The sequence below is a fragment of the Macaca mulatta genome, chromosome 1 (genome assembly GCF_049350105.2).
Source record: "Macaca mulatta isolate MMU2019108-1 chromosome 1, T2T-MMU8v2.0, whole genome shotgun sequence".
Classification (NCBI taxonomy): Eukaryota; Metazoa; Chordata; class Mammalia; order Primates; family Cercopithecidae; genus Macaca; species Macaca mulatta.
The window spans coordinates 127,808,356-127,833,560 of NC_133406.1; the positions used below are offsets into that span (position 1 = coordinate 127,808,356).

General features: G+C 39.7%; 1 protein-coding gene across 3 annotated transcripts in view; it reads right to left on the reverse strand.

Moving 5' to 3' along the window:
* Positions 1-300: 300 nt before the first annotated feature.
* The window catches only part of CTTNBP2NL (CTTNBP2 N-terminal like), a 117,265-nt gene continuing 92,360 nt past the window's right edge, over positions 301-25,205 (reverse strand). For 2 of the 3 annotated variants that reach the window (XM_077968925.1, XM_015147066.3), the window contains 3 exons: positions 12,337-12,567; positions 6,888-6,995; positions 301-5,522 (listed from right to left, as the gene is read on the reverse strand). In XM_077968925.1, the coding sequence (XP_077825051.1) occupies positions 4,041-5,522; positions 6,888-6,995; positions 12,337-12,567 (1,821 nt within the window). In that variant the 3' untranslated portion in view covers positions 301-4,040. 3 annotated transcript variants of the gene reach the window in all.

The following is a 25,205-nucleotide window of genomic DNA, read 5'->3' on the forward strand; positions in this document are numbered from 1 at the left end:
GGATTAATAAGGTAATATGTATGTGAAATCATTAGCATGGTGCTTGGTACTCATATGTAGGCACCCTTGACTCTGAATATCACTGACATTCTGCCAAACCAGTTTCAGGAGCTTAAGACATTTCCTTGGGTCAGAGGCAAATAGCAAGTTGTTGTGAAAGAACAGGTAAGGGCTACGAAGGACTGTTGCTCAAAACAGACTAGCTGCATCAGCTAGTCAGAGGATCCAATCTCCAGAAATCTTTATTTTACCTGGCTTCCCAGGTTATAGTAACACACAGTAAAGTTTGAGAACCACTACTCCAGTCTCCTTTCTCCTCCTTTATTTTTACTAATGAATTGGCCATTGATATACAAATAGTGGGTAGACAGGCTCTCATTTCTCAACTAGTTTGATAGAAATTAAATTAAAAATTATTCCTGTGGAACAATGCTCACTGCCTACTTCTGATTCATTAGGAAAACACATCCTATTTTGAAGCCAGCGTTTCGAAAGACATTTGAAGTTCCATTTCAAGGACTACGCATCAGAAGCACTCCTTATGAATTCACACATACAGACACACACACACGCACACAAACTGACAAGGCAGCACTGCTGACAGGCTATTAAGGGAAACTGGCTATAGCTAGTATTTGTTGAAATGATCATTAATTGGCTTAAATGCTGGCAACATCAGATATGTAAACATCCACACTGTTTGAACATTTTTTGTACATCAAAGGATTTTCAAGTGCTTCTGTCTGGCTTGCATTTGCTAACATTGCAGCAGCAACAGCACTGGAGTAGTTGAAAAGGGTTGCATTAATCATTTGTAAAATGAGAGGGCAGAACAAGACTATGCTTTCTTAAGCAGGAATACATGAGCCATGGATGGCTTCAGGGTCTCTGGATCCTATGAAGCCATCAAACAAATTTTGCATATAGGCATATTCATTTTTCTAGGGATAAACTTTACATCTTTTCTAAGATTCTCAAAAAGGTCCAGAACCACCAAATGGTTTAAAAAATCACAGACTGGATTATTGTAAAGGCTTTTTCCAGCTCTAAGACTCTAAAGAAAATCAATGTTTTAGTTCCTTAGGGAGTCTAACCTGGATGGGTCATTGACTTCATTTGGTTTGTCAAAGCCACAGTCAAGTGCTCCCTCTATACCACCCCCTCTTCCCAACAAAATATGCCCAAATTGTGCCATTTTTCACTTTGTACAAACAAGACTATTTTCCCCCCAAACAGCATGATTTAACTTGTTTTAATGTAGTCTGTTATAAAAATGAAGACTTCTGCATGGTGTATTTGGCTTTACAAACGTTAATGCCTAGTTAATGCTTGTGTTATATGGTACACATCATTACAATCTGTTGGCCAGTAACAGCTTTTGCAACATGGGTTAATACTAAAATTGTGAATCATGGAACTTTTACTTAGCACACACACACAATCTACAGCAAACTTAAATACTAATCTATAATACCTAACTGGGTTATTGGATCCATTGCAAGATTGTGCTTATTTATCTCAGAAGATAGGCAACTAGCAAAAATACACATTTCTTTTGCATATCCCCACCCCCATATTACACTGTAAAAGAAATGCATTATTCAGTGCACTTCCTAAGAAATAAACTTCCTTATAGTATCTCTCTCTATATATATCTATCCCCAAACAAAGGAAGAGCACAATGCAACTTTTAAGATTACCATTTAAAGCAAAAGAGACAATAACTCTCTGGCACTGTAGCCTCCTCTCCAGTTTAGAAAGTTTAACTATTTTATCAACACTATTGGCTCTGCATAGGAATAAAGTTCAATGCATGATTGTTTTGGACAGTTTAAGATACCCCCTACATCATTTTGATAGACACCTTGGGGCATTAGTAGCATTTTCATTTTTCACGTATTTGCCTTTATCAAACTATAAGCTGTGGAGTCGCCAATATACTCCATTGTGATTTATACACTGATTTCCATCACCTGCCTTTTTACTATCAACTCTTATTAGACTAAAAGGAAATAGACTTAAATTATAGCAGGAGGTCAGGGCTGCTGGATAGATGTTGGCTAGGAGAATATATGTGAGGACACCAAGGCCTCCCCTGTATGGACACAAAATCCATATAACCACTGTGTCTGAGCTGGGTTGTGGATAGTCTTATTTGGCAGAGGGGGATAGTCATTATATTCTATGAACCTTGCCAGCTGTACTGGCCTACACAGTTGGAAAGTTTGGAGGCTTTTGTCCACATAGATTTGCTATGATGAAAATGACAGAAGTTTCTAGAATGAAAGAGGTTGCAACTTGGCAGCTTGCAATCTAAATCCAGCTGCAGAAGTGTTTGTTTAACCAGCACTATTTAAACATTTTAAAATCAGTTCTTGATATTTAAAAATGAGAATGTTTCTCATGAAAATCTGGATTTCAAAAAATGTGAAGAACTGGTTATCCTGGTTTAGCATTCTTGCATGGCAGCAAGCAGATGGAGCTGAACAGATGCCTTTTTTAAATGGGGCTTGGGCACTTCAGTTTGCCACAGCTCCCACTACTCCCAGCTGTTTTACACCGCTTGAGAGGCCTGTTTCACTCATTTATATGACCAGTTGAGTTTTGTGACACTGGGGCTAGTTTAGTTCTGCCTATTTATTTTTTTTAATAGAGATGGGGTCTCGCTATGTTGATGAGGCTGGTCTTGAACACCTGGTCTCAAGCGATCCTCCCATCTCAGCCTCCCAAAGTGATAGGATTACAGGCATGAGCCACTGTGCCTGGCCAGCTCTGCCTTTTTATGATACTGAAGATCTGGGCTTCATTTGGAATTTCCCCACCATCCTGTGGACAAAACTCCTCCTTTGATTGCGTCCCAGCCACATCTAGTTGCTTTGGTAGGTAATCTTAACGTGCAGTTCTACTTGTCCTTTATGCTATATTGCAAACTCCAAAGATATAATCACACTAATATTTATGTGTTTAAGTGTGTGTATGTTAAACATGTAAAGGGGTAATGTTTCTGTACAGATCTATGTATACTTCCCATTTAAGCAAAAGTTAATTTGGTTTTAGAGATACAGATACCAGGTTGTGGCAGCTTGGAGAATAAGTGTAACAATTTGGTAAAACTTGTATAATTCTGACTTATAATATTACAAAGAGTGAATTTCAAGTTATTGCTTTTTGATTACAGAATAAAAATTTCATTCTGTTGCAAAACTTTTATACAGAATGAGTAACCATTTCCTATTCAAGTAACAGCAATCAGAATCAGAAGTTCCTTACACAACAGTAGATGTCTGAGACATTTTTTGAATGGAGATGTGATTTCATTCTGTTCAAGAACTTATGCAGGAAACTGGGGGTGACTCAATTTTTCAAAAGTACAAGAAAATCAGCACCCCAACTGATTTTCTCAGGAGGGTTTCTCAAGGGCTCTATAAAGCTCAGCTTGTGGTGAGTTCACACCCACCTTTAGAAGGATTCCCATTCTACGTATGCAGCCTTGTTTCAGAACACAAAGCTTGTATTAAAACATTAAAAGAGAATCAAAAGCAGTGTTGGTTTTTAACATTCAAAATTCGCAGAGGATGTCATTTTCTGCAATTAAATGATCCATTTTGTGTTTTTTGCTGCAGAATCACATTCATATGGCAGTCATATTTCAGGCACTTTTAAAACATGTTCATCTGGAATAAAAATCTGCATGAACCACTTCTGCATAATTCAAAATGAGTGTTGAGTGATTTTAGTTCCCAAATAGATACCAAATCACCACCTGGTGATTTGCTTTCTTCATCACAACATGACGGTGACTGCTGAGCTTGAGACATCTTTGAGGTGCCTTTCTGGCTTCAGTAAAAAGATGTGAGCCATAAAAATCCAAACTACTCAGTTTCTACTTAAAAAATACAAAATGGTGAAATACACTAAATGTATTATACAGATGGTTTCAGTTACTATCAAAATAAATAACGTAATCTGACTCAAAAGTCTGACTGAGCTCTTGGACGAAATCTGATGGAATGTCAAACGTGGAGACTCCCTCTTAGGGACTAGCTGCTGGTAGGCAAAAGTAACTCAACATCCTTACCATTTGCTACAACAGTATTGGAAGAGCAGCTGCTGGCAAGGTCTTCTGTGGTGGTCAAAGAGGCTGCCTGGGAATGAGTTTTGGTCAGTGGAGTGGTAGCAGATGGAGAAGGGGTGAGGCCAGGTTTTTTGGGTGGGATGGGTGGAGGGTTTCCTCTCTCAGCTCTGGGGATGGTTGGGGACTTGATTCCTGGAGACAGGGGGCTCAGGGGACTGGACACTTTCCCTGGAGTAGGTGAATGGCTTGTGTCACCTCTTGCATTGGCAGTATTGGCCAGATTTCGATAGTCTGTGCCAAAGGGAGAGCTGTTGGGAGAGACTGGCTTGATTGGCCCTTGTTGGCTAGTGAATCTGGAGAGCACCTGAGTGACTGTGTTTCGGGCCAGCTGCTTGGCGGCAGAGTTGTCTATGAGGGTGGGGGATAAATCCCTGGACGGAGGGCTTTGTAGGCCACTGGCTTGTTGCTCCTGATCTGCTTGGGACTGAAATTTGTGCCGAGCTGCATGGAACCGTTGGTTGATCCCTACTTGGTAGGATGATTGGTAGCCAGGGCTGCTAGCTGATGACCCCAATAAACGCTTAGTGAGTACCGGCGAAGAGCAAGGAGAGGATGTTAGAGAGGAGGAGGCAGTGCTGCTGGGAGACAGTGAGCTCCCACTGGAAGGGAGTGGACTGGGTATTGGGACTGGAGTCTCAATCCCCACAGGACACCCACCATTCTCCACTGGTTTCTCTTGGGCCAGTGCCACAGATTTTTCCCGTGGAGGCACTTGGTTTTCTACATTGTTGCCTGTAGTCAGCTCCCTGGTAGTTTGTATCTCTGGGTCACAATGGCCATTGGTTTTTGCATATGAGTAAGCAGGAGTGGCAGGACCAGGCAGCCCAGTGTTTGTCATCTTGGCTATGTTGCTCCCATGGGTTCTTTCTGCTGGAAAACTCTCTGTTTGGCAAAACACAGACATTAGCATGAGAGGCTCAGTTGCTGTGCCTTTGGACACGGTTACTGGTTTCTTCAATTGCTCATTAGGGCTACTGTGCTGGTGGGAAGCCTCTAGGTCCTTCACTATCTTCTTTAAGCTTTCCATTTCTTCTTTCAGAGTTTTGGTCCGGTTCTCTTCTCGGTTCAGTTTTGCTCTCAGTTGTTCCCTTTCGATGTCAAACTCTGACAACTGCTTCTCTACCTGGGCCTCAGTCTGTAAGCCTCTCTTTCTCTCAGCTGCCAACTCTTCTTCCAGCTTACTCACCCGGCTCTTCTCCTTCTCCAATTTCAGGCTCAGCTCTCCTGCCTTCTGTCCTTCCTCGGCTGCCTTGTTGGTGGCTTTCTTGCACTCAAGCACAAGCATGGATGAGAGCTGCTTGTGGCGGGAGCGCTCCTCTTCCAGCTGACTAGAGAGCTTCTTCTGTTCTTTTTCAAACTTTTTCACTTGGGATTTTTCAAATTCCAACTAGAAAAAAAGAAAAGAGAGATATACTGAAAAACTATGATCAAGGAGAGTGTCTTTGTTAGCTGTTCTCTGGTATACAGGATTAACATGCATATCACAGTGCTTAGATCAAGTATTTCTGAAGTTTTAGAACACCTAACAAAAAATGCACACACTATGATTTAATCTTTCTTTGATGATTTGGGAGGCACTTCTAGTTCCTGTACTGTCTTGGAGTGATTAGTGGGAATATGATGTATCTTTGCGTTTCATGTATGTGCAGAGCATCAGAACCAATCAAAACAAGATAACAGAAAGCTGTATCAACCACATTTTGTGATGAATGTTGCTGAAAACAAACCTTTTAAAGTTTCAGCAATAATTTTCTTGGGTCTTAGAAACAAACAAACACAAACAGTTGCATTTGAATCATACTTTTTTTTTGAGACTGAGTTTTGCTCTTGTCTCCCAGGCTGGAGTGCAATGGCGCAATATTGGCTCACTGCAACCTCCGCCCGTGGGTTCAAGCGATTCTCCTGCCTCAGCCTCCCAAGTAGCTGGGATCAGTCACGCGCCACCACACCCGGCTAATTTGGTATCTTTAGTAGAGATGGGGTTTTTCCATGTTGGTCAGGCTGGTCTCAAACTCCTGACCTCAGGTGATCCGCCCTCCTCGGCCTCCAAAAGTGCTGGGATTACAGGCGTGAACCACTGTGCCCAGCCTGAATCATATTTTTTACACAAATATAGTCTGTTTTAATTGTCTTCCCAACCCTATTTGAGGCAGAGATTCTCTGTGAGAAGGTAAGGGTTGAAGAAACTCAGTGTTTTTCAAACTCTGAGATCCATTAACAGATGGGGAAACAAATTGAGCCATGACTAGAATTTTAAAAAAATATATAAATAGAAAACATCAATGTGTACTGAAGCAGTAGGGGTTATATATCATTTCATGAGATTTTTGTTTCACGCATAACTGTGTGTGTCTATATATACTGGGTTGTGAATAAAATATCATTTCTTACTGGGGGTTTTAAGTCAAAAGATTGAGAGCTACAAGCCGTAAGTTACCATTCCCCAAAGAGTGTTCTATGGAACAATAGTCCCACAGTGAGGGATCTATGCCAATAAAAGATTTTCTAAAACCATGGATTTTCTAAACACAGAATACCCTATCTTGTTCTTCAAGACTCACAATGTGCTTCTGCATACTAAAGATCCTAACTAAGTTAGAAACCTGTTTAACTTTGGTTAATCCAGTAGTTCCTAAACTTATTTGACCACAAAGCCCCTTTTTTGAACAATACCAATTGGCATCCTGCAAAATAATCTTTGGGAAATGCGATTCCAGGCAAATGCTACTGTGAATCCCTCTACCTTAATTACCTGTTGAGTCAGCCTCTCTCTTTCCTTCTCTAGCATGTAGGTGACATCATCTCCTTCAGCTGTATCCTGTGCATGCCGCTGCCTTTCTTCCTCAAGGTCTAGGATCACCTTTAAAGAATTTTAAAAATTTCATTTCCAAATATCAAGGAGTCACATTTATTAATACAACCAATACTAAGTGCCAAATCAGGCACCTAAGATAGTTCCAGAGATCAAACAAATGAATAAATGAAACCCAGCAAGGGCTATCAAGGAGCACACTGACTTACAGTGAAAGACATGAAAGCTCTGCGTTTAACAGTAAGATATTTACTTTACTTGAAGTATGCAGAGAATGATATGCAAACAGAGAGAAGAGAGCAACTAATTAGCTAGAGGGGTTGAGGAGGTTTCGAGAAATAACGGCAATTCCAAGAAACTGCAGGCAGTTTGGTGTTACTGGGGGCCAGGTGCAGGTGATGGAGCAAGACAGGATCACAGAAACCTGAAAGCTGAGATTTTCCTCTCAATGCTCAAATCACCGGAGGCACCAAAGAAGGAGCCTGAAATTCAACATTTCAAATAGGTGACATTCTAAGTGTGCCTTGTTTAACTAATAATATACCTTTTTATATAGTTAGGTAAGAGGTGAAAAGACTCTCTTGACTTCCTACTGCATGAAAAAAGGCTCAATTATACAGATCTTAAATGGAGATTTTTCATAAGGCCTTTTATTTAACCTGCCTACCCCTATTCCACTTATCCTGGTGCCAAAGGATTAAGCCCAATTTTAAGGAGAAGACAAATATATTTATTTTTCGAGACAGGGTTTTTGCTCTGTCACCCAGGCTGGACTGCAGTCGTGCAATCACGGCTCACTGCTGCCTCAGCCTCCTAAGCTCAAGCAATTCTCTCACCTCTCAGCCTCCCGAGTAGCTGGGACTACAGGTGTGCACCACCACGCCCAGCTAATTTTAGTATTTTTTGTAGAGATGGGGTTTTCCCATCTTGCCCAGGCTGGTCTTGAACTCCCGGGCTCAAGTGATCCACCCGCCTCAGCCTCCCAAAATGCTGGGATTACAGGTGTGAGCCATCACACATGGCCGAGAATATCAATTTAAGGCGACATTTTTCACATAATCCCATCTACAACTGCAAATACTCTGATTGCTTAGTAGCTTCTGCTCATGCTTCAGAAGTGCCTTGGCCCAGACCTCCAGGGTAGAGCACTCTTGTCCCAAAGGCCATTTCTTAGTCTTCTCACTAAAAATTTTTATGAGTGAAGAGAGAAAATTTTCTGGGACATGAAACCGCCCTATAAAAATACAAATGAGCTCATGCCTGTAATCCCAGTACTTTTGGGAGGCAGAGGTAGGAGGATCGCTTGAGCCCAGGAGTTGAAGACCAGCCATTTCTTTCTCCCCTTTCCCCTTTCTCTCTCCTTCCTTCTCTTCTCTTCTCTTTTCTTTTTGGGGAGACAGGGTCTTACTCTCACCGAAGCTGGAATGCATTGGCGTCATGTCGGCTCACTGCAATCTTTGCCTCCTAGGCTCAAGTGATCCTCCCACCTCAGCCTCCCGAGCAGCTGGGACTACAGGCATACACCACTATGGCCTGCTGATTTTTTGTAGATAGGGTGTCGCCATGTTGCCCAGGCTGGTCTCAAACACCTGGACTCAAGTGCTTCTTCTGCCTCAGCTTCCCAAAGTGATGGGATTACAGATGTGACCCACTGTGCCCAACCCAAAACCCTATTTCTACAAAAAAATAAAAAATTAGTTAGGCATGGTGAGGTGTGCATGTAGTCCCAGTTACTCAGGAGGCTGAGGTGGGAGGATCACCTCAGCCCAGGGAGGTCGAGGTTAGTAAGTTATGATTATGCCGTTGCACTCCAGCCCAGGCAACAGGGCAACAGAGTGAGACTTTGTCTCAAAAAAAAAAAAAAAAAAAAAAAAAAAAAAGGCTGGGCACAGTGGCTCATGCCTGTAATCCCAGCACTTTGGGAGGCCAAAGCGGGTGGATCACCTGAGGTTGGGAGTTTGGGACCAGCCTGACTAACATGGATAAACCCCATCTCTACTAAAAATATAAAATTAGCCAGGCGTGGTGGCACATGCCTGTAATCCCAGCTACTCAGGAGGCTGAGGCAGGAGAATCGCTTGAACCCAGTAGGCCGAGGTTGCGGTGAGCCAAGATTGTGCCATTGCACTCTAGCCTGGATAACAAGAGTGAAACTCTATCTCAAAAAAAAAAAAAAAAGAGTGACTGGTGCTGTGGTATGTGCTTGTAGTCCCAGATACTTGGGACCTGAGGTGGATCACTTGAGCCCAAGAGTTCCAGGATATAGGGTGCTATGATTGCACCTGTTAATAGCCACTGTACTCCAGCCCAAGCAAGATAGCAAGACCCTGTCTCTCAAAATAAAAGAAAGAAAAAAAATTTGGCACATTTCCTTTTTTAATCTAATTTTTCAATTTAATAGAAAGACATGCTTTTGGCCAAAAGGGGTAAGTCATATCTTCTCCCGTTTGAGAGTCCTCTAAAATTACAGAAATGGAATAAAAACACTAAAACCCCACAAAGACAAAGGAGAGAGCCTCTAGCAGAGAAGGAATTTTAATAATATTTTGAAGAAGAAAAGAGGCTGGAGGAGTGGTAACTACTTTAATTTGAAGGAGGGAAGCTGTTTTGCCTTGCAGAGCCCCAACGAGATGGAACCTGGAGGTGGCAGGTACTACAGAGGAGAAGTGAAATGTAGAACAGAAAACAGGAGAACTGGCTCAAAGCCTGTTTTTGTTTTGTTTTGTTTTTTGTTTTTGTTTTTGAGACAGAGTCTCGCTCTGTCACCCAAGCTGGATTACAGTGGTGTGATCTCAGCTCATTACAACCTCCACCTCCCGGGCTCAAGCTAATCTCCTGCCTCAGCCTCCCGAGTAGCTGGGATTACAGGCCCGCCACCATGCCTGGCTAATTTTTGTATTTTTAGCAGAGATAGGGTTTCACATGTTGGCTGGCCTGGCCTTGAACTCCTGACCTCAAGTGATCTGCCTGTCTTGGCCTCCCAAAGTGCTGGGATTACAGGCATGAGTCACCATGTCTGGCCTTTAAAGCCTGTATTTTCAGAATTATTTGTCCCTTCACACTGATTCCTGCACACAGACCATCAGCATCTGGCATCTGTCACATTTAGTATTCCCAAATCCTGAGCCTGTCACACTCAAGAAATAGTGTGACAGAGAATGGTGGTGGGAAAAGAGGATTAAATTTGTTCTGGGCAAGGGTTAAGGAAAGGGAGGTAGGGTGTTAAGATAACTAAATATGCACCTATACAAAAGAAAGTAATATAAAAGTCTAAAATTGATAAAGCAAGAGAGAACAGTGCAGTATTTAGAAATATGGAGGTTAGCTACCAAAGTGAATGGCTAAAAGAAAAAAGTGGTTGCCTGTGAATACTAGGGAGGATGGGGAATAAGAGGTGGAATAGGAAACACTGTTTTTCATTGTAAGCACAATGACCATGTAATTTATTATTCAAATCAGAACATTTCTGACAGTCAAAGGGAATATGGTTAATAACTAAGCCAAGGTGACAGGCATAAGCTGAGACTATGAGCACTCTAATTATAAGCCTCTAGGTACTCTTTGATTTCTAACAAAGTCAGCATTCTACTTTGATAAACCACTTAAACTTGAACTGGGAGGCAGAGGTTGCAGGGAGCCGAGACTGCACCACTGCATTCCAGCCTAGGTGACAGAGTAAGACTTCATCTCAAAAAAAGAAAAAAAAAACGTTGGTACTTCGTTTCAAAAATTTAGTACTTAAAACATTTAGCACTGCAATATAGTATTAAGAAATTTTGAATTATTTTTAACTTCTTCCTCTCTCCAATCACCTAGAGCCACAAACTGTCCATAGTACACCTTCCATGGGCATGAAAGCTAGCCCAACTAGCTTCAACACAACTCAGTCACCTCATGGATGAAGTGGAAATAAAGCCTGCCTATTAAACAAGAATGTTGTGAAGATTTTTTAGAGGATTATGTAAAAGCCGCCCCCCGCCCCAAATTTAGGCAACTAACTCCCACCCATTGATAACCTTTTAAATTGGAGTGTAAATGTTTTCAGATTACTTCATTCTAATCAGAGGTTAAAACTTTTTTGGGTCTTGGGTAACTGGTAACTTGGAGAATCTAATTAAAGCTATGGAAAAAATACATTTCCTACAAAAATACATAAACTCTGAACATTCTATTTTCTGGGGGATTGTGGAACATCTGAGGCCTATCCACATGGTTAAGAAGTTCCACTCTGGCCTTTCATTTGGCGTCTGTGAAGGGAAAGAAAAGATCACGTGCGAGACCCAGAGCCTAGAAAATTTATCAGATGCAATTTAAGCAGATGGCTCTAATACTGGTAACCAGAAAAGTAAGGTCCACCAAATTTTGCAGCTGCTAACCCAGTTTTTCAGATGAAAATGTTTCCTACCAAATGCACTGATAACTGCCTTGTTGGCATAAATCTAAACTGATAGTGTTTTAAAAATGAAGATTGTAGCCAAGCATCTTTTACAGGCCAAATTTGAGCAGTAAATGACAAGATGACAAGTTGGTGAATAAATTCACAAGCACTAGAATTCCAGTAAGATGAAGCAGAGGAAAGCACTGGTTTGCCTTCTTAGGGCTTGTTAGAAATGGAAACACACACACACACTCTTTACTGATAGGGTAGAACAGCTTTAAGGTAAGTAATGTAAATAACTGTAAGGTTTGTCTTCCTAATGTAGGGCTTGTTAAATATGGAAACACACACACTCTTTTCTAATAGGGTAGAACAGCTTTAAGGTAAATAAGGTAAATAACTGTAAGGTTTGTCTTCCTAATTTAGGGCTCGTTAAATATGGAAACACACACACAACACTTCACTAATAGAGTAGAACACCTTTAAGGTAAATAAACCTAGGGACTATTTATGGTTTCATGAGCAACAAAATGCAATGAAACTCAAAACTAGGAATAACAGGAATAAATGAAAATAATCTATTGGCTTCTGTGTTTATCCTCAGGTAAATTCTTTCTCTCCCTTGGATATAGCATGCCTCAAATACCTGTTAATCTTTTTATTTATCTCTTAAGTAAGCAAATAGAGAACACTCCCTTCAGCTACAAGCTTGGCCAAACCCCAAAGTTTGAATGATCAAGAACTGAAAAAACATACAAAGTGTTTTGGAGTGATATATCAAGAAGGAATGCCGTCTTAAATAATGTGTCTGGCACATTCTCTAAACTTAACACTTGGAATAAGCTGTGTTTTCTTTTCTATCTCCTGACTCTTACATAAACTAAGCGGTTTTTTGATACCCGCGAGATGCCCAATTGAATTACTGTGAAAAACTGGCAGCTGACAAGAAAGTATCAGGCATAATTTATCAAGACTTCACAAAGATTTACACATCAACTGAGGGGAACCTACCTTTCGGTGCCTGCTCTCAGCGGCAGCCAGCTGGGACAGCATGCGCTCCTGCATGTTCTTGCACTGCTTCATCACCACCTTAAGAATAGAGAGTGGGTTTGTGCAGACTGGCTGCTTTTCGCCATCATTTTTCTCCTTCAGTGTTTCAAAATCTCTCTGTAGAGCCATTAAAGGATCACTGATGTTATATTTTCCATAGCGTTCTTCAATGAAAGTATCTCTGTGTTGGGCCTGGGAAAGAGGAAAAAAAAATAAGCATCTTGTTTTTTAAAACTACTGAGAAGGGGGTATTTGCTATCCAGTGGTTATACATTAAAGGTTGTGGTATTAGTATAAATGTAACCTGCTAATTACAAGTCAGATTGAGCCATCTAAAGAAACAGCATTAGAAAGGTGGCATGGTATATTAACAAGAACAAATACTTATAAAGCACTGGGTATTAGATATTGTTCTAAATATTTATAGTCATATTAACTCATTTAAAATGTACAACCCTGTAAGGTAGTGCTATCATCTCGATTTTGCTGATGAGAAAACTATTCCTGGTTACTCATCTAGCAAGTTGTCTGAATTGGCATTTAAACCCAGGCAGCCCGGCTCCAAAATCTGTGTCCTTAACCTCTGTGCTTACTGCCTCTGCTTGTATCTGCTTATGAATGCTTATATTACCAGCAGATACATGTTATTTTTTTCCCATGTTATGGCACTAGCATTCCTAAAATATGTTAAGCACGACAATTTTATGAGTTTATATATTTAGAGACCTAACAAAATGCCAGCAGATATATAAAGTGTGCAAAATATAAGTAGGATCACATGACAATCTAGGATGACTTGTGATCTGTACATATGAACCATTACTCAGTTGTTGATGGGTCAAGGAGGATGGAGGCACCTCACAACCAGAAATGCACACAAAATCTCTTCCACCTGCTGCCAAATTCCACCCCCTCTTCTTGTCTCTGTTTGGTTGTTACTTTCCATTCTCTTTTCTGTCTCTTTCAAGGCTTGATGAGCCTTGGGGATGTGCATGTAAGAAGGGGATGCAAGGTGGTGCTTGGAGTCTGGTCAAGGGCTTTAGCCCTGGGTACCCAGTTGGAAGTATAAGGATCAGGAGGTGGGTGGAAAGATATTCCTAGGCTTCCTTCCCTCTTTCCTTATCTCTGTAGCAAGACCTTGAAGAACTTCATATGAGCATCACATATTACACGCACATTACTTTTTACTTATTACACAGATATTTAAAAGTTTCTTGAGATATTTTGCAATGAAAAATGAAGTGTTAACAGGGTTGAAGAAACTAAAAAATTACAGCAAAGTACTATGTAATTTAAGCTTTCAAATTAAATCTATTCATGAAAACTACTATTATTTATCCATTTTTAAAAACTGTTTAATCAGTAGTTATGTTAGCACCGCCATCCACAAATAGGAGCCTGTTTAAAAAGAAACGGAAGGTTGCAATTCAATGGCTATGCTTTAATTTAAAAGAATCTTTAAGAAAATAATGCAAACATGGGGTTTCTTTAACACAGAAGTATTTCAGTGCTGAAAATCTGAAGACTTCTTCATTGACTGTTCAATTTAGGCCCCAGGAATCACTTAGCCTTATGGTAAAATTTTATGTTGTTATTAGCTGGCAAATATTCAAAGCAGTTAGAAGTTCGGGGTTTTACTTCTGGCTCGACTACAGCCATCTTACTTTATGACATTACTGGAGTATTTGGATGGTATTTGTATACTGGAAACATGAATAGAGAAATCCATTTCTTTAAGTTACTAATAACCATCTTTCTAGCCTTATTGTGTGTATATGTGTGTGTGTGTGAATTAAAGTGGGGGAGGTATAAAAAACAGAGTCTAAGACGAAACCTGACTTTTTTCAGCTCCAAGTTAAAAAGGAAATTCACAGTAAAATTTCAAAATAACCTCTAGTCCATTTAGGATGCAGAAAGAAAAGATCAACTCCTGAACCAGTCATTCTTTTTCTTATTTTAAAACATGGCGAATGGCCAGGTGCAGTGGCTCACATCTGTAATCCCAGCACTTTGGGAGGCAGAGGCAGGAGAATCACTTGAGCCCAGGAGTTTAAGACCAAACTTGGAATAGGGAGACCTTGTCTCTACAAAAAACAAAAAATTAGCTGGGCATGATGGTATGTGCCTATAGCCCCAGCTACTTGGGAGGCTGAGGCAGGAGGATTGGTTGAGCCCAGGATCTAGGCTGCTATGAGCTCTGATTATACCACTGCATTCCAGCCTGGTTAACAGAAGGAGAACCTGTTTCAATCAATCAATCAATAAAACATAGTGAAAATAAAACGAAAAAGCTAGTTATATTTTAAAAGCAACAGTGCCAAACAACATGGGACTCATCAATGTTTCCCTTTTACCATGTTTCTTTTAATGTCTTTAAATTCAGATAAAAAACCTGAAATTGATTACCTATAACTCACTGAAAGCAAATTTTTTTTTTTTTTTTTTTTTTTTTTTTTTAAGACAGGGTCTGGCTCTGTCAACCAGGCTGCAGTGTAGTGGTGCAAGCTCACTGCAGCCTTGACCTCCTGGGCTCAAGTGATCCTCCCAACTCAGCCTCTTGAGTAGCTGGGACTAAAGGCACATACCACCTCACCCAGCTATGTTTTTTTTTTTTCCCCCCCACTTTTTTATGCCATGTTTAGAAAAATAGAAAAGTTTAGAAAAAGAAGCAAAAGAAAAAATAATCTCTTTATGCAGCTGAAATACTACTTTTCTGTCACATTTCTTACTCATGATAGCCATTTCAGTATGGTTAGTGATGGTAAAGGAATAATTATTGGCATTGTTGGTTTAGTAGGGCAAAAAGGAAATAGAAAAAGCACACCCAAATATTTTTAATAACCTTTTCCTTTTCAGAGCACCATGAAGAAAGTGGGATGGAAGAGTAGGAGCTAGACTACAATTCATGACCTTGACATCAGATCTGCTGAGAAGCTGTCTCTCTGGTCTGAGTAGTATATAGTTAACTAATCCCCAAAATACGACTTTTAAAACCCACACTGTGATTACCCTGTATAATTAATAAGCACCACAGAGTTATGAGTAATAGACAAAGAGCTTCTTTGGTGAGGTCTCAGCCTGAGAACAGTTGTTTGGCTGTCTGCTTTCTCTTGCAGTACTTCATAGTAATTCCATAATCACTTACATAGTAATTACAAGTTGTATAATACAGACAGCTTTGCCTGTAAAGGAAAAGGATCTGTGGAATAACCTAAAAAAGACTCCTTGTCAGAGAGCGATTCTCTTAAGTACATTCTAATATGGGATCAAATATAGGAAAGGTGAATTCAAAGTCTATATTTATTATATCAAAACATGGAAGACAGAACATGGTATTTTTCAATCAACTTAATGATTCAATCAGGTGAACTATATGGATTACAGGTTTAATAGTATAAATAATAATAAAACCTCAAAACAGACATTAAGATTTGAAGAATGAAGAAATTTAATGGGGGTGTGTAATGATCTATTCCTGCATACCAATCACCCCCAAAGTAGGCAGCCTAAATAATAAACATAAAAAAAAAATCTCACAGTTTTGGAGGGTCAGGAATTTGGGAGGGGCTTAGCTGGGTGGTTCTGGTTCAGGATCTCATGAGGTTGCAATCAAACTGTTGGTCAGGGCTGTAGTCATCTGAAACCATGACTGTGACTGGTGGACCCACTTCCATGCTTACTTACTCACATGACTGTTGGCATAGGCCTTGGCTCCTTACAAGTGCCAGCTTCCCACAGAGCAAGTGACCCCCAGACCCCTAAAAGAGACAGAGACCAAGATGCAAGTCCCAATGTCTTTTATAATCTAATCTTGGAAGTGACACACCATCATTTCTGATGTATTCTATCAGTCACACAGACCAACTCTGGTAAATTTGGGGGCAGACTACCCAAGGGTGTGAATATCAGGAGGTAGAGATCATTGGGAGCCATCTTGGAGGCTGGCTACAAGGTCAATGACTAGATGTGCTACTACTGTCATTTATATCTCATGTCAAAATTTGAAGACCAAACACCTATATTCAAAACTATCAAAGCTGGGTTTTAATATATTAATGATATTTCAGTTATTTTATAAGAAATTTTAAATGATCTTAGATTTATGTTTTGGGGGGGTTTAGTAATAAAGTAAATTCAATTTTATTATTTTTAATCCAGTAACAACATACACTTTAACTGAACAGAAATTCCTACATTGTCAGAAAACATGATGGTCTTTAATTGCAGACAACAGAAAAATAAATGGCTGGTTAGACAGATTCAATAACAGAGGGTATTATCACAGCAGCCAGAGCACACTAGTCATCTATTACTCATTCATTTTTACTGTCACAGGCTGAATGAAACACACCACTACTGAAAGCTTAAAATCAAATCACATAATATTCTTAGAGTCGGCCATACTTGCTCTCCAGAAGTTTCAGTTGTGTTATTACTAACTTCAAAACGAAATATGAAGTAGTCATCTCCACCCCACTTCCCAGGATAGTGTGTGTGTATATTCCAATCTTAAAGTAGGAAATCAATTTCTTTTTATTCTTTGGCACCAACATGAAAAATGGTTCAAAATTCAATAGTGAAGAATTAAGGCCCATTTAATTGGAAGTTTATATTCGACTATAAGGTTTTATTTTCAAGACTAAGGCTGGTACCATAACTGGATTAGGATGCATTTTTGCCACTAATGAGACAATTCTGAAGTGATATTTTAAAAAGTAATCAGCAATATGAACATCATAGGTCTTCAAAGAAATCTGAATACTTCATGTCAGGGACCAAAACAAAAATATGATTCCAAGCATTTGGTTAATGCTACCAAAAGCACGTTAAAAGGAATCATTTTCACATGCACATTGAACCTATTTATTGTCAAGTAATTCACACTATAGATAAGCTATAAATAGTTTATAGCAACCTGAGCAACTGGAAATAAAGCAAACATTCTGGATAAAGATGATAACAATATTGTAAGAAAATCTGGTTCTGGAAATTCCTTTACAATTGCTGAACAAGAACTAGATTTTAATGTTTGATACCTATAAGAGAGCTGATTTAGCCTCATTTAAATTAAACTTTAATTTTTGGAAAATAGTATAAAAATTTAACATGACAGTAAAGGGAGAAAATTTTCATGATTTAAAAATATTTCAGGTCAGGTTCAGTGGCTCACACCTATAATACCAGCACTTTGGGAGGCCAAGGCAGGCAGATCACTTGAGGTCAGGAGTTCAAGAACAGCCTGGCCAATGTGGGGAAACCCCGTTGCTACTGAAAATACAAAAAATAGCCAGGTGTAGTGATTCACACCTGTAATCCCAGCACTTTGGGAGGCCAAGGTGGGCAGATCACTTGAGGTGAGGAGTTCAAGACCAGTCTGGCCAACATGGTGAAACCCCGTTTCTACTAAAAATACAAAAATTAGCTGGGCATGGTGGCGCATGCCTGTAATCCCAGCTACTTAGGAGGCTGAGGCATGAGAATCGCTTGAACCTGGGAGGGGAAGGTTGCAGTGAGCCAAGATCGCACCACTGCACTCCAGCCTGGGTGACAGAGTGAGACTCTGTCTCAAAAATATTTTAACTAACTGTGAAATAGAATGAACTTCAAATATTCCCTTTGGAGTCAACCTGCAACCATAAATATTTATAAGAGCAATTATTTACATAAGGACTGATGACCATTTATTATTATTTGACTGAAGTGTACTAAATTCAAGACTAAAAATAGTTTTGTATAAATAGGTACAAGTGTGGCACTTCTAGCCCCTAGGCTGCTTGTTGACAGCATGAGAATATGAGTAAACAGGCTGGGCACGATGGCTCACGCCTGTCTGTAATCCTAGCACTTTGGGAGGCCGAGGCAGGTGATCACCTGAGGTAAGAAGTTCGAGAGCAGCCTGGCCAACATGGCGAAACCCCGTCTCTACTAAAAATACAAAAATTAGCTGGGCGTCATGGCGGGTGCCTGTAATCCCAGCTACTTAGGAGGCTGAGGCAGGAGAATTGCTTGAACCTGGGAGGCGGAGGTTGCAGTGAGCTGAGACTGCTCCACTGCACTCCGACCTGGGTGACAGAGCGAGACTCTGTCTCTTAAAAAAAAAAGAAAAAAAAAAAAAAAAGGAATATGAGTAAACAGCATAATGTAGCTGCTTCAACATTCAATTTCCAGAGTCCTGTGAAATGTTCTAATGAAACTGAAATCAAACGTGTTGAGATTTTTTTTTTCTTTTTTGTCTTACTTGTTCAGTGTAGGTAGGTGGTTGAAAGAAATTATATGTACATTCTGAACTGAGTCCATAATAATAAACTTTTGAGGTGGGGAAGAAAATGAGTTTAGGAATTCAACAAGTACCGAACAGATTAATGAACTAATAAAGGGAGAATGCTCTGAATATAAATTAAGAATTTTGAAGTATAATTTAAAAATAATGTATTTTTCGCCGAGGTGGGCAGATCACCGGAAGTTAAGAGTTTGAGATCAGTCTGGCCAACATGGTGAAACTCTGTCTCTACTAAAAATATAAAAATTAGTATGGCAGCACATGCCTGTAGTCCCCACTCAGGAGGCTGAGGCAGGAGAACTGCTTGAACCTGGGAGGCAGAGGCTGCAGTGAGCTAAGATCACACCACTATACTCCAGCCTGGGCTACAGAGTGAGACACTATCTCAAAACAAAACAAAACAAAACAAAACAAAAACCAAACAACTTTATTTTTTAGAGCACTTTTGGGTTCACCGCACAATGCAGTAGAAGATACAGAGATCTCCCATATATCCCCTGCCCCACACAGGCACAGCCGCCCCCATTATCAGTATCATCACCAAAGTGGTACATTTGTTCCAACTGAAAAAAGTATTATTTCAAATGATACATTAGATCCTAATGTCTTTTTTCAGGAGACTGTACATTTCTGAAAATACAATGAGAAGATGCATACCTTACACCGTATACAAAAATAGAAATGCATCACATACCTAAAGAGAAAATTGCAATAGGCAAAAGCATATGAAAAAGTGCCCAAGTCATTAGGGATCAGGGAGGTATAAGTTAAAAAATAAGAAGATACCACTATGCAGCCACTAGAATGGCTAATATTACAGACTGACAACATCAAATGTTGGAAAGAATATAGAGTAACTAGAACACTCACACATTGCTAGTGAGAGTATAAAATAGTACAGTTACTTTGGAAACTGATCTGGAAATGTCTCATAAAGTTAGACAAATCCTACCTGTAATTCTACTTCTAAGTATTAAATATTAATCCAAAAGATATAAAAAGACATATCTACAAAAGAGTTTTATACAATTACCTATAGCAGCTCTATTCATAACAGCCCCAAACTAGAAATAATCAGATATCAATCAACAGGAGAATAAACAGAATGTGGTGCATTCATAAAATGGAATACTAGACAGCAATAAAAAGGAACAAAGTGCCAGGCGCAGTGGCTCAAGCCTGTAATCCCAGCACTTTGGGAGGCTGAGACGGGCGGATCACGAGGTCAGGAGATTTAGACCATCCTGGCTAACACGGTAAAAACCCCGTCTCTACTAAAAAATACAAAAAACTAGCCAGGCGTGGTGGCAGGTGCCTGTAGTCCCAGCTACTTGGGAGGCTGAGGCAGGAGAATGGCGTAAACCCGGGAGGCAGAGCTTGCAGTGAGCTGAGATCCGACCACTGAACTCCAGCCTGGGTGACAGAGCGAGACTCCATTTCAAAAAAAAAAAAAGGGAACAAAGTGCTGATACATACAGTGACACTGATGAACCTGAACATCATACTGAACAAAAAAAAAGAGGCCAGGCATAAAAGAGTATGTTCCACGTGACTCCGTTTAGATGAAGTTGTGGAATAAACAAAACTGAACTATGGTGAACAAAAAATCAGAACACTGGTTTCCTCTGGGGACAGGGGGATGACTGACTGGGAACGGGCACAAGCTCCTGGTGTGATAAGAATGTTCTGAGTGTTGATAGGAGTGTGGGTTATGTGGATGTGTGCATCTGTAAAAACACACTGAATTGAAATGTTTAAGATCTGTGCATTTCACTATATCCAAATTATACGTCCACCTAAACAATGTAAAATGTAAATATATGTAATAAAAGTTAAAAGGAAACAAGTTATATGTAGTATATGTTTTACATACAGTATTTCCAAAACAGATAGGAAGGTCAAATCAAAGTAATTTTAACAATAATGACACCAAAAACAACAGAGACGTTAACACTTGAGCGTTTATTGTGAGTGCTGAGTATTTTACATATCTAATCTATTCCTAACAACATTCCTTATGAAGTTAACATCACTATTATCTTCATTTTGTAGAAAAACTGAACATTAAACATGTGACTTTCCCAAGGTCACAAAACTAATTAAGTAGTGAAGAACAATAAGTGGTATATATAGTTAAGTGCTGACTATGTTAGCTGATTGAGTAATACAGAAACACATCCCCAGGACTTTGAAGGAATGAATTTCAACTTAGTAGGTCTTGATCAGTCACTTAAAAATGAAACAAAACAGAATAAAAAACACTGCAGAGCACTGAATGTTACAAGATGCATTTTGAGGAACTTTTCTTCTAGCATAAGAATACAGATGTGTGCCCTGTATTCTTATGCTAGAAGTACCCTGCAAAGTCTACTTTTTAATGTGTTACTGTCCAAAAACTTTGAGAAACACTAGAATGGAATGAAGAATGCAAGAAATCTGAATCCTGAATCTATCATTTTAAACAATTTAAGCTATGATAAACGTGGAAATTCTAACAGAAATGATAAGTAATCAGTATTATTGTTTTATTTTAAACTAACAAATGTTATAAAGTCTATAAACCAGGAGAGGTTTGGTCTAACATCAAATATACACAATGTAACAAAAAACAAACAACACAACACATTTCTGTGTTATCAGGGTTAAACAACCAAAATATTATTGGAGAAATCTGGGAAAGTTTTCTGGACTTGTGTGTGATTTGCAGAGCCTAGGCTTTGAATGGTTTGATTGAATACTTAATGTTTGCTGAGTACTGTGTATTATAAGTGACATGAGTAATGACATGGGAATAGAGAGGTGACTATGTAAGATGTAGTCCACTGCCCTCAAGGAGCTTAAAATTTGCTAGACAAGTATAAGGCCTAACATCAGCAATGAACAAATAGCCTCTCTGTTTAAATGTTTTCTAAACGGTATCATTAATGTTTAGAAGAACACCAAGTACAATTTATTTGAGATCGGAATTTTCTAAGACTTCGACTTTACATTCACAAGGAATAGGAAGGAAAAGGCCAACCCTGGAAGTGGGTGGGTTCTGGCAGATAAATGGAGCAATCGGCAATTTAATGAATTACAGGAAACACCATGAGGTTGGCGGGGTTCGGGTAGGGGGCCCACACAACCCAAAACTCTCTCTGAAGTATTACACAATGAGGCCCAGCCTACAGACTATAGCTGTGTGTGACACTTTAAATTAACCCTATGAACTTGAAAAACCTTTGTTGGAGATGTGCTGGGCTCTTTCATTCACTATTAACAGAGAGTGAAGAAAACTTCAAGGTTAATATATTTTAAAAGAGCTCAGTAAACAAGATGTTAAAGGATATCTTCATTTCCTCTCGTTACAAGTACTCTATGGGAGAGAGATCTGAAGCTGCATAACTGTGAGATGGGTCTTAACTCTAAAAATTTATTTGAAGCAAGTTTCTTAAATTATGAACAGACTGATATCACACAGAAACATGCCAAGAAACAAGCTGCTCAAAAATAAGGTCTGGGAAGAGGGCCTTATCGTGGTTAAGAAGTAGAAACTATTCATATTTAGAAGTAATCAAGTAACAGGAATAAGAAATTTGTGGGGGAAGTGGAGGTGGAGGTGTGAAAAGAGACAGGGCAGAATGAAAAAGGGGAGAGTAATACTTTAAGATCCCCAGCATGGTGAGAGCAGGATGCCAGGGCAGGCAAACAGAAGCAAGGACAGTGTATTCATACATCCTAATGACAGAAGACGGAATAGAGTATCTAAGTAACATATTAAGAGAAAGAACAAGCCCTATGTCACAAGTCAGCAGATGGAAAGGGAGCAATTTCGGCTGTCACTGTAGCCTTACATAGAGAGAAGTAGCTAGCTAGCTATTTGGTTTCAACCAGCAGTCAAATAGATAGATTGGGACTCAAATTAAGGAAGGATCATTCTTCTTTAGAGAACAAAATGGGGAAAGAGTAAAAAGGTCAAAACTAAAAAGTAAAAGGTGGGCTATCATTGCATTGCAGGGTGTTTAGTGATAATTTTGAATATGACCTGGCAATGGTCATCACTGCAATAAGGCACAAACATATGGTGAAATCGTGCATGCTAAAGTTGACCACTGCAACTATTAAGTTCAAGTAATCCCAACCTAAGACTGCCTTTATCTTCTGTTCATAACAGAAGTATACAACAAACCCACAACCAACATCATACTGAATATGCAAAAGTGGGAAGCATTCCCCTTGAAAGCTGGCAAAAGACAAGGATGCCCTCTCTCACCACTCCTATTGGAAGTCCTGGCCAGGGCAATCAGGCATGATAAATAAATAAAGGGCATCCAAATAAGAAGAGAGGAAGTCAAACTATTCCTGTTTGCAGATGACATGATTCTATATCTAGAATAGACACAGAAATATAGACTACAGAAAATCCCATAGTCTCAGTCCAAAAACTCCTTCAGCTGATAAACAACTTTAGCAAAGTCTAGGATACAAAATCAACATACAAAAATCACCAGCATTCCTACACACCAACAACAGCCAGGCTGAGAGCCAAATCAGGAACGTAATCCCATTCACAGTTGCCACACTCAGAATAAAATAGCTAGGAATACAACTAATCAGGGAGGTGAAAGAGCTCTACGATGAGAATTACAAAACAATGCTCAAAAAAATCAGAGATGACACAAACAAATGGAAAAACACTCCATGCTCATGAACTATAGAATCAATATCATTAAAATGGCCATAATGACCAAAGCAATTTACAGGTAAAATGTATTCCCATCAAACCACCAATGACATTCTTCACAGAACTAGAATAAACTATTTAAAAATTCATACAGAACCAAAAAAGAGCCTGAACAGCCAAGGCAATCCTAAGCAAAAGAACAAAGCTGGAGGTATCATGCTACCCAACTTTGGACTATACTACAGGGCTACAGTAACCAAAACAGCATGGTACTGGTACAAAACCAAACACATAGACCAATGCAACAGAATAGAGAGCCCAGAAATAAGGCAACACACCTACAACCAATTGCTCTTCAACAAAGCTGACAAAAACAATGGGGGAAAGGACTCCTTATTCAATAAGTGTTGCTGGGATAACTGGCTAACCATATGCAGAAAATTAAAACTGGACCCTTTCCTTACACCATATACAAAAATTAACTCAAGATGGATTACAGACTTAAATGTAAACCCAAAACTACAAAAACCCTGGAAGACAACCTAGACAATACCATTCTGGACATGGGAACTGGCAAAGATTTCACGACAAAGACAACAAATCCAATTGCAACGGAAGCAAAAATTGATAAATGGGATCTAATTACTTAAGTGCTTCTGCACAGCCAAAGAAACTATCAACAGAGTAAACAGACAACCTACAGAATGGGAGAAAATGTTTGCAAACTATGCATCTGACAAACGTCTAATATCCAGCATCTATAAGGAAGGAACTTGGCCAGGTGCGGTGGCTCACGCCTGTAATCCCAGTACTTTGGGAGGCTGAGGCAGGTGGATCACGAGCTCAGGAGATCGAGACCATCCTGGCTAACACGGTGAAACCCCGTCTCTACTAAAAATACAAAAAATTAGCTGTGTGTGGTGGCGCATGCCTGTAGTCCCAGCTACTTGGGAGGCTGGGGCAGGAGAATCGCTTGAACCCAGGCGGTGGAGGTTGCAGTGAGCCAAGATCACGCCACTGCACTCCAGCCTGGGCAACAGAGTGAGACTCGGTCTCACAACAAAAACAAACAAAGAAACCCTGAAGGAACTCAAACAACTTTACAAGAAAAAAAACCAAGCAATTCTATTAAAAAGTGGGCAAAGGACATGAATAGACACTGTTCAAAAGAAAACATACATGTGGCCAACAAGCATGTTTTAAAATGCTCAATATCACCGATCATTAGAGAAATGCAAATCAAAACCACAATGAGATACCATCTCATACCAGTCAGAATGGCTATTATTAAAAAGTCAAAAAATAACAAATGGTGAGGTTGCTATTAGTGGGAGTGTAAACTGGTTCAACCATTGTGGAAAGTAGTATGGCAATTCCTCAAAGACCTAAAAACAGAACTACCAGCACTCCCATTACTCAATATACACCCAAAGGAATATAAGTCATTCTACCACAAAGACATGCACATGAATGTTCACTGCAGACTATTCACAATAGCAAAGACACAGAATCAACCTAAGTGCCTATAGTGGTAGAATGAATAAAGAAAATGTGGTACATATACACCACGGAATACCACACAGCCATAAAAAAAAATGAGATCATGTCCTTTGCAGAAACATGGATGGAGCTAGAAGCCATCATCCTTACCAAACGCAGGAACCAAATACCACATGTTCTCACTTATAAGTGGGAGCTAAACGATGAGAACACATGGACATAAAGAGAGGAACAACAGACACTGGGGCCTACTTGACAGTGGAGGGTAGGATGAGGGAGAAGACCAGAAAAAATAACTACTGGGTACTAGGGGTGATAAAATAATCTGTACAACAACCTCCCATGACATTAGTTTACCTATATAATAAACCTGCATATGTACCCCTG